The 10,289-nt window shown below is 39.5% G+C and overlaps 1 protein-coding gene and 1 long non-coding RNA gene across 2 annotated transcripts; both read left to right on the top strand.

The window, feature by feature from the left end:
* Positions 1 to 454: 454 nt before the first annotated feature.
* LOC311441946 lies at positions 455 to 6,083 on the top strand. Its single transcript, XR_014696341.1, has 2 exons — positions 455 to 548; positions 5,183 to 6,083. It is a non-coding gene; the product is annotated as an uncharacterized lncRNA (long non-coding RNA).
* Positions 6,084 to 6,955: 872 nt separating this feature from the next.
* On the top strand, positions 6,956 to 10,274 carry SELENOK (selenoprotein K). The gene is made up of 5 exons (XM_084530627.1): positions 6,956 to 7,111; positions 7,451 to 7,541; positions 8,296 to 8,373; positions 8,989 to 9,081; positions 9,980 to 10,274. The coding sequence occupies exons 1-4, from the start codon at positions 7,093 to 7,095 to the stop codon at positions 9,074 to 9,076; spliced, it is 276 nt and encodes a 91-aa protein (XP_084386753.1). The 5' UTR covers positions 6,956 to 7,092; the 3' UTR covers positions 9,077 to 9,081; positions 9,980 to 10,274.
* Positions 10,275 to 10,289: the final 15 nt, after the last annotated feature.

Below are 10,289 nucleotides of genomic sequence, written 5' to 3'. Positions count from 1 at the left end.
ATGCAGGGAGTCTATGCTCTACCAACACGCACACAAGAACATCAAACTTTCTATATATACAGAACATTGCTTTTACATACTAAACCCAAGTACACCTATACATATGTACAATCAGAAAAGGTAACAAACAATCCTCTAAGTTCCATGACTCAACAGTCTCCATTTTCTATTCCTTATCTTGATTACAAACAACAGTCTCCATCTTCCATTCCTTTAATTGATTACAAATACCGGAGAATTCCAGGGCTAGTTGTGGGAACACTATGTCTCGCTTTAAGTTGTCGAGCAACTCGGTCTTCGGGCCTTATGTATCCTGTTCTTCCCGGATCGAAGAAAAGCATATCCATCCAGGTCACCTTCGATGGCAGTAGCGATCCAACCGCTACACTATTGACCGTCCCACCGCTAGGTCTTTGCTGTTGCGCCCCCTGGTGACCTGCACGTGCCTTTTGACCCAGGCCTATTGGCCTCGAAGAGGAGATGGATATGCTTTTCTTCAATCCGGGAAGAAAAGGAATGGAAGATGGAGACTGTTGTTTGTAATCAAGGTAAGGAATAGAAAATGGAGACTGTTGAGTCATGGAACTTAGAGGATTGTTTGTTACCTTTTCTGATTGTACGTATGTATAGGTGTACTTGGGTTTAGTATGTAAAAGCAATGTTCTGTATATATAGAATGTTTGATGTTCTTGTGTGTGTGATATTTAGAATGTTCGATGTTCATGTGTGCGTGTTGGTAGAGCATAGACTCCCCATGCACCCAGCACTATTTACTTGCCTTTCATAAATATTACTAAATTCAGATTGAGTTGAGACTTCATTTATAACAGGTACATGTGTTGATCTGCTCGAGGGTAGGAAGGCTCTGCAGGAAGATCTGGATAGGCTGCACCGATGGGCTGAGGCCAACTGTATGAAGTTCAACAAGGCCAAGTGCTGGGTCCTGCACCTGGGGCGCAATAACCCCAAGCAGAACTATAGACTGGGAGCTGAGTGGTTGGAAAGCTGTCTGGCAGATAAGGACCTGGGAGTATTGGTTGATAGTCAGCTGAATATGAGCCAGCAGTGTGCTCAGGTGGGCAAGAAGGCCAACGGCATCCTGGCTTGCATAAGAAGCAGTGTGGCCAGCAGGGCTAGGGAGGTGATTGTCCTCCTGTACTTGGCTCTGGTGAGGCCGTACCTCGAGTACCATGTTCAGTTTTGGGCTCCTTGCTATAAAAAGGACATGGAGGTGCTTGAGGGAGTCCAGAGAAGGGCGACAAAGCTGGTGAGGGGTCTGGAGAATAAGGCTTGTGAGGAGCAGCTGAGGGAGCTGGGTTTGTTCAGCCTGGAGAAAAAGAGGCTCAGGGGCGACCTTATCGCTCTTTATAAGTACATTAAAGGAGGCTGTAGTGAGGTGGGGGTTGGTCTACTCTCCCACGTGCCTGGTGACAGGACGATGGTTGAAAGTTGTGCCAGGGGAGGTTTAGGTTGGATATTAGGAAGAACTTCTTTACCAAAATGGTTGTCAGGCATTGGAATGGGCTGCCCAGGGAAGTGATGGAGTCACCATCCCTGGAGGTCTTTAAAAGACGTTTAGATGTTGAACTTAGCGATATGGTTTAGTGGAGGACTTGTTAGTGTTAGATCAGAGGTTGGACTCGTTGATCTTGAGGTCTCTTCCAACCTAGACAATTCTGTGATTCTGTGAAAACGTGTACCGCGACAAAACAAAGTAGATTGTGTTATTTCACATTTAGTCTGCCAGCTTCTGGCTATTCAAAGTATCACCACCACTCAACACCCATGAGTGGAGCAGGGATTTCTTCACCCTTGGTCAGGCACTTGCTTGCCCAACTACAGAACACTCTGTTTCAGGCTGAAAAGAAAATGTAGTGGCCTATTCACCCTGCCTAGAGGAGTATGGGAGTTTCTTTCTAGGCTTTCTACAACTTCAAATTGAAGGCCAACAATTTCATTCTACTGAGAAGTCAAGTCTTTGTTACTAGGAAAAGTAGATATGTTAACAGAAAGTTATAGCTTTCTATACATAAGGATATGCTATTATCTAATTAAATAACAAAGCATATGGCAGTCCTTCAGTCTATATTTGCTTTCAGCCTGTTAATTGTCCTGTAGCAGTAAGCTTGCACCAAAGCCTCATCATGTTTGTTAATCAGATACCAGCAAAGCATAATGAAGACAGATTACAGACAACTTACTGCAACACCTGGTCTCCGTCCCAGATAAGGAGAAAAACAGTTCAGAGCATTACATGCTTATTTTCTTTATGCTTAGATCAGAGCTCCAAACTTTGCAAAATATATCTTCCTGTTGATATCTATACAATATATCTCCTCCTTTAACTGAAACCCTACAGTACATGAGTATATTCTTGTCTGAGGAAGGAGAACTTAGAAAAAATAGGTCTTCAATCAATTATCAGAACTGAAGCCCATTTAAACAGTTAAGTTCTGATCAAAATTTAGACTTTGAATCAACATACCTTAATTTTCAAGCATAACCAAGTTTCAGCTCATTCAAATAAAGCAAATTATTTTTTTCATATAAGAGCTGTTTAAAAAAATAGAATACAGTGGAATACCCTCTGAATTTCATCTTTAAATATGTAAGGAACATTCTACATTTGTAATTTGTTTTGGAGTTCTACCTCCAATACATACAGTATTAATTGCATGTGCATAAGACAAATACTACACGACAATCAACTCTTCTACAAGTGATTCAAATCTAACTGAATTTTGGCATGTTTCTATTTGAATTATGTGATGTGAAAAATACTATAGGCAAGTAAAAAAAAAAAAAAAAAGATGCCTTTGCAATTTCTGCTATTCGAATATGGTCAACAGTTTGCAGATCTTCTTCAGGACAGGGTCAGGTTTCTCCAAGTTACCTTTTAATTCAAAATGATTTTCTGATATAAAGTTACATTGATATAAAAACAAACAAACAAACAGACAACAGACTTTAGAGAGTACATCCTCTGTCATATTATATCACCACTTTTCTATGATCAGATGCACACAATTTTCTCTTTTGCATTTCACCTAGAACATAATTCCATAGCATATAGAATGCTATAACAATAGCTGACTATAAAAATAGCTGACCTATGCTCTTGGTACTTTTGATGGAAAAAAAAATAAAATCATAATTAGTTGTTAAAGCACAGTAACACACTACTCAGACACCAGTACTTAGGTATTGATATGTAAATATGCAGTTCACAAAGAACCAGATTACACAAATCTCTATCTAGAATAGAGGTTAACAAACTACACATACTAAAAGCACAAAAGATATCACAATTGAGAGTTCAGATTGTGTTAAACACACACACAATGAAAAAAAAAAAAAAAAAAGAAAATCCCACTTATTATCAGTCTTCTGAAATTACTCAGCTTAATATATGACCTACTCTACTGTTACTAGCTTCATACACATCTTTACTATACAATCAAAAACGATCTCATCTCCCCAGTTTCCAAACAGCTTATACATTAACTTTTAGCACATACCTGTAACTACCTGACTTCATTCTCCCTCATATATGCCTTCAGGGAGGCAAGCCAGATGTTTTTTTATTTCCATTGCCAACTTTCAAAATGCCTCCTCCTGTGTTTCATCAAGAGCAGGTACACTGCTGCACTGCTGCTGTTGTCCTCTGAACTTCCCAGCATCAGGCAGGCAGACTGAAAGCATGAGTGAGGGTCACAGAGTGACATAGGTATAGCAACAACTGTGACATAACAAAACCCCCCCCACGACCTGCCCTGCCCTTTGTCAGGGAGTAGCTGCTCAGAGCAGGATGCTCGGGCAGTGCAAACACCAGAAAATAGTTTAGACCAGAGCTTATGTCCCTACCTGCTGTCCCAGCCACACCATAAACTGCAAATGCACATGAATAAACATCTTCCTCTTCTGTACTCCATTCCCAAACCAAGGATGGCCCAATGGATAATATGGATAAATGGATAATGCTTGACAATGCTATGCTACCATAGATTTTTAACCACATCTTCTGAATCTCACATTTTCATGTATAAAGTTAAAATATGTATATAAATAAATAAATAATGCATATTTGAGCATTTAGAAATAGTTATTAACACTAACATTTTCATGTACCATTTTATGCAGTGGTTACTTATTTTTACTACTGTTAAGTACCTGGATATGCTTTCATGGAAAAATATATAATAGGAATAAACATGCACTGGTAATCTGAATTTAAAATAAGTATGTCTTTAATTTCATTCACCAAAACTACTTTTCACATAGTTTCTATTGTACTTATATAATTTCAGAGCACTGAGATAACAATTTAATGAAATAAACCGAGACAATCTCCAATGTAATTTTACTTTTTTTTTTTAATAACTGAAGAAGCACATACGTAGTTAAACATCGTATGAGATATATACATATATATATATATATATATATTTTTTTTTTTTTTAATTTGGAAAACAAAACCCACAATGTTCCTCTCTGCTGAATTAACACATTCCCTTTGAAAGATAATCCATTAAAAATAAAACTGAATTGTTCAAACTGTTATTGGATGAATTGCAGGACAGCATCAACTGCATACAGCGTATGAGTTCAGGTAGAATAACTACTTGATCTTATTCACATTCATTATTATGTTTCTGTCTAAACCACAGCGGAAGGCTCGGACTTTGATATCTGTTTTTATACAAGCAAGAGTAATTTTGTGTGTATTTTCAGTACATCATAAAATTTACAATACCTCTTTTATCTCAATTTATTGCCACTAATTTCCCATTGCCATTCTCTGTGTTTTTGTTTTCCTCTTGGCAAATCTTCTAACTACAGCTTGTGCAACAGTTCTCCAAACATAAGACAATTTGGTATTCTGTCTGAAAGAGTACTAGGAAAAAAAAAAAAAGTATATTTGTTAAAATTATTTAAAAGCAAAACTATATTATTTTCACATTTTAGCATATAAATAAAAGGGTATACTTTTGTCATATACTTTCCTTAAGTAGCTATTTTCCTATTATTTGACAATACGTTTTTAAAGTAATCCTTTCACTTTCCATATAAACTTAGTATTTATGCAACAATATCACCTAACACATTGTACCAAATCTACAATGCATTCTGTAGTTTAAACTTATACCAATACACCTTTCCTTCTTTTTATTGTTCCATGTAGCTGGTTTCCCTGAGACTCCAAAAACAACATTTCAAAGACTTACTGAGTGAATGCCTGTTTTTCTTATACACCTACAGTCTGTTCTGCGAGTTCTAAGCTGAAACTTTACTATTATTTGGAAAAAAAAAAAATCATACTTAATGAAGAAAAAGGACAAATGCTGTCCCAGAATAATTTCAACATACACTCTGCATTTGTGCACACTTACTCTGTGCACTAACTCTGAAGCCCCCACTATTTCCGAACACCGTTGTACTACCCCGTTTATTGAGTGACAGATTACCTAGGTATGAGGGATAATTATTTCTTTTTTTTAAGTGTTCCTGTAATACACAATAAATGTTTGTTCATTGTCTTTTGTATTATAAAACAAGGAGTTCTGTTTGAGGAACGGGAGTTGTGAAAACTCCCTGCTGAAGTAAGGAGCTGTATAATGTTTGGCTAGACACTATGAAAATTCTTTTGCTTAATGTAACAAAAAGAGAACCCCCTCCCCTTCTCTCCTTCTGCCTCTCAGTTGCCTCTTTTGTTCAAAGACCCTGCTGCAAAGCTCATGTAACCATCTCCTGATAAGTTGCTAAACTAGTGTATCAACATCCTGCCTTCCTGTCTCACGCTGGGCCAACATGACCAAATAAAAAAAGAAGTTGAACCACAACGCGGAGGAAGACTACGGCCTTCATCTTCACGACCACCAGAGGGACAGAGACGACCCCCTAGCAACAGTGCGCGCAGTCGCAGAATATACCAGGATGTGCTGCGTAATCCCGGAATTACCAAGATATAAAAAGGGACCCTGGTGGGGGTGAGGTGCGTGCCGTTGGCGGAGCCGAGACTCCCCGGCCGCCCAGCGCTGTTTTGCTTGCTGTTGCTTACTCAATAAATTCCTTTCTATTATTAATGCAATGCTCTCTGAAAATTAATTAAGGGGGCAACTTATAACATTCCTACAGATACTTTTCCTTCACAACTGCTTTCAGTCATTAGCAAGGGTTTATTTCTGGAAGGTGGAACTTGTGTAAACATCTGTCAATTGCAAACAATTTCTCTGCTGTGGGACAACTACATTGCCAAAGACATACCGCACTGCAGTTTCAAATTCAGACACCACCTTTGCATTAAGGGGATTAGCAAAGGGCTTTAACTTGTAGTTACCAGGAAAAGGCCCGTCATGTTAAGGCAGTGTTAAAAGTATTTTATCTAAGTGCGTGTTTTTCTTACTGCTGTCTCCCAGCAGAATCGCATGTGCTTCCTCTACATGTTTACAGAAGAGGAGAAAGGGAAGGCATTACGTTAAATTAGCTTTCAGTTACCTCAGATTTTACACGCATGAACTCTCCATGAGAAGAAATGCCAGCCACTATTTGCTGGGCTTTATAAAAACGAAATCAATTCAAACAAACACTTAACTCTGGTCTGAGAGTTAACATCAGCACGACGGGAATATACATCGGCCAGTATAGGGCCGGTACCGGGACCATACACCCGCCCCACACCGGCCCTGTTCCAGGTACCACGACCTACGGCCTCCGCGCCGGTGCCCTCAGGGCTGGCAAGAGGCAGAATGGGCACCACCACGGTCCGGAGGCTACCGAGAACTACTAAAATCGCGTGTATTTCGTGAAAGCGGTCCTGGTGCGCTACTAATTAAGGCTGGGGGTCGTGAGCGTGACACACGCTGAGAGGCGAAGCACCGCCCGCCGTGAGGCAGCGGCCGCCCTCAGCACCTCCCGCTGCCGCGCTGACGGACGCGGCGCGTCCCCAGAACAACGACCGGCCCCGCCGCAGCCCCCGCCCCGTTCCCTTCGGCCTCGTCAGCCCTCAGCGCGGAGCCGCCCTCAGCGCCCCATGCGCCTCCCGGCCGCGCATGCTCGGCGGCAGGGGCCGGCGGCGGGGCGGCGGCGGGCGCCATGGTGTACATCTCCAACGGTGAGCGGCGCGGCCGGGACTCCCCACGGCGGCGAGGGGCCGCTGAGGGTCTCCTTCGTCACGGCACGGCCCTCGGCGTGGGTTTAATGGGGAAGAAGAAGGGCGAAATGCTGCACGGCGAAGGGGAGATGGCGTTGATCGGCCCGGCCCTCTGCGCTGTCCAGACGCAGTGTCCGTGTGGCAGCGACAGCCCGGCTGTTCCCGTGTTCTGTCCATAAACCATTACGCACGTCGTGTGGCAGCCTGGGTGTAAATGCTGCGCTCCGTGGACGGGGCTTTATGTAACGCGCTGCGCGGCGTCACTTACTAAACGTCGCTGAATGTTTTTTGTCATGACAGGACAAGTGCTGGATAACCAGAGTCGGGCTCCTTGGAGTTTGTCATCTATAACAGATTTCTTCTGGTCAATAGCAGATTTTGTGGTTCTGTTGTAAGTAAAAATTAATTCTTCTAATCAACAGTATTTTAGATTTGTCATAGATAGATGGCACTAAGTACTATAGGCAACACAATGCAACAGAAGTATTGGATTTATTCTTTAACATCCCATATTTACTGCCTTCAAAACATGTGTGAGTGTTCTAATATGACAACATGGCCCTGGTTGTTAAGCACTTTGAAATATGTAATAAAAACTACATGGAATCTGGTGCTAACATAGTAGCAGGTCAAATGAGTTTTTGATTTTTTTCCAGTTTTATACTGAAAAAAAAGAAAATGTGTATTCTTGTTAAATATCTAGTTTCTAATAGCTGATCAAATTGAGATATTACTTGGAGAACTTTTACTGGTAAGGATAGTTTCTGTCTGCATGAAAATAATCACACAGTGGTAAGACCTAGATTGAGGCCGGTAAAGAAACAAAGAGTTCTTTTGATGTCTTCAACAGTCCATTATTTCAGTTATAGGCTTACATTTTATGCATTCCTTGCACTTTATTTAGCACAAAAGTAATTTTATTAGTTTTAAATATTTGAAAATTGGGTTTGAGTTGTATTGCAATTTGGAATTACTTCAGATTTTATCTTCCCATAGAGAAGAAGATGGCAAAAATTAACAATAACTTTAACAGAACTTTGTTCCTGACACTACTGTTTTTTCTTATCTTCTTATCTTTAACTTCCAAAAATACAAAGTTGTATCTAACAGTCAGTTCAACTGAATTCCTCCTGTTTTATTTTCAGTTTCCAGAGCATTATTCAACCAGATCTGAGAAGAAGAGGCTACACGTCCTCCTATTTAGGACACAATGATGGAAGAGGGTATTTTTCATATTATCAATAGTTCTCATTTTTTTCCCCTTCTTAGACAACTGTCATTCAGATTCAAATGTATTCAGACTACAGTTGTGATTTGTGTTGGATCAGTCATGTCAGAGGACTAAAATGTGTTTTGTTTTTTTTTTTGTCTGCAGCATTTTGTCTGAAACTTGTTGATAACAATACTTAGTTTTGAATAGCTGTAATAACAGCTTAGTCTAACTAATTTTTCAAGGCTGCGTAATCAGCAATATGTATCTTCAAAATTCTTATTTTGTTAGACTTCCTAAAATTAAGTGTTAGACTACATGAAATCAGTCATTTCATGTATTAGATGGCCTTTCCTTTTTGTAGAGCTGTGTAAAAGCATTGGTTAGTGGTAGCTTTGTCTTATGCCTCTAGCTTTCTCTTATGTCTGTAATTACTTGAGTAATTAGAACAGTTTGTGTATGAGAAGTTTTATGAAAGTGTTGAATTTTTTGTTACAGCTTTTCACTTGAAACCAAACAACTTTTCTAGCATCTCTAATTTTGTCCCTACTTTACAGTAATTTCAGTGTTTTTATATTTCTAGTTGTACAATGGAATGTTTACTAAATACATTTTGTTTTCTTTTTAGGCATCCAGGAAATCCTCGCCGTAGAATGGGTCGAATAAATCACTGGGGCGGAGGCCCCAATCCACCACCAATGGCTGGAGGTGGATGAGGAAGGTAATTCCAAATATATATCCTGCTTTGAACATTTTTTAAAAATCCAGGAGATAACAGTGATAATCAGAGCTTAAGGTAGAATTGAGTGCTTTGTCCTACTTTTGTAAAAGTTAACAGGAAGAGAATCCAAGTGGTTAGACACTTCATTAAGGGAGTGGGGGGGAGTGTGTGTGAAGGGGTATGGTATAAAGTTTTGGCTCAGAAATGATGAGCTTCTACTTAAGTGTTGAACAGCTATTTGAACACATCTGATAAAAAATGATATGGAACTCTTTATTGGTTGCTAATACAAAGTCTCATCCAGATCAGTAGTAACTGAAACTTTGCATTTCTAATGGTTATCATATGACAGGTGAGATTTTTTGTTTAAAGGGGATGCTTTTTGTAATTCAAAATCTGCAGTGTCTTTTATTCACTAGGCTGAGCGGATTTTCATCTAACACTGCATGTATATATAGTATGGTTTAATTTACTTTAGGGCTTAAGAAAACAGCTCTTTTCATGAATTCTCCCTTGTTACCATAATAAAAGATACAAGAAAAACACATATGCAGGTGATCAATACTAAGAAGCCTTGTAGTAAAAGTTCATACTCAAGAAATAAACAAAACCAACCATGCATACTCGTCCTTCAGTTCTGTCCCAAAAAGGGATAAGTGACTCTCCATGATCCTTTTTTCATCTGTTTTTTTTCATTTGACTAGCTATGAGGCCAGCAAAGCCAAGGGGGAAGGCTTTTGTGTGATAACAATGATGTGTAATCTGAGGAAGAGAATTTTGCAAACCTTTGGCCTATTTAGCTAAATTAAAAGCAACTTTATTTTTAAACGGTTACTTATATAACATTATCTTGCAAAGGAAGGCCTTGTTTCTAACCAAGCAATAATTTGTCTTTTAGGTAAACGCCTGCTGTAAGAGGCAGGCAAATGAGAATGCACATTTGCAAGGTGAAAGGGAAGAAGAGTTCAGCAGTGGACCAAACGTGTTTGAAGTTGTGAATGTGTATGCCTAACCAAAAACTGTTCTGCAATACTAGCAGACTAATGAAGTTGTACTGGGAACTCCTTCAAGGATCCAGTGTAACTGAACTGCAGTTTTATTAAATACATGTTTACTGTCTGTCTAAAGTCTTTGTATAGCTTCTGAACATTTTACTGTAGTTTCAAAATAAGTAAATTATTTATGGCTTGTCAGTAGGCAGACTCTTT

Source organism: Aythya ferina, assembly GCF_964211825.1.
Source record: "Aythya ferina genome assembly, chromosome: 10".
Taxonomy (NCBI): Eukaryota; Metazoa; Chordata; class Aves; order Anseriformes; family Anatidae; genus Aythya; species Aythya ferina.
The sequence above is the reverse complement of the archived record's forward strand: the minus strand, read 5'-3'. Positions and strand labels throughout refer to the sequence as shown.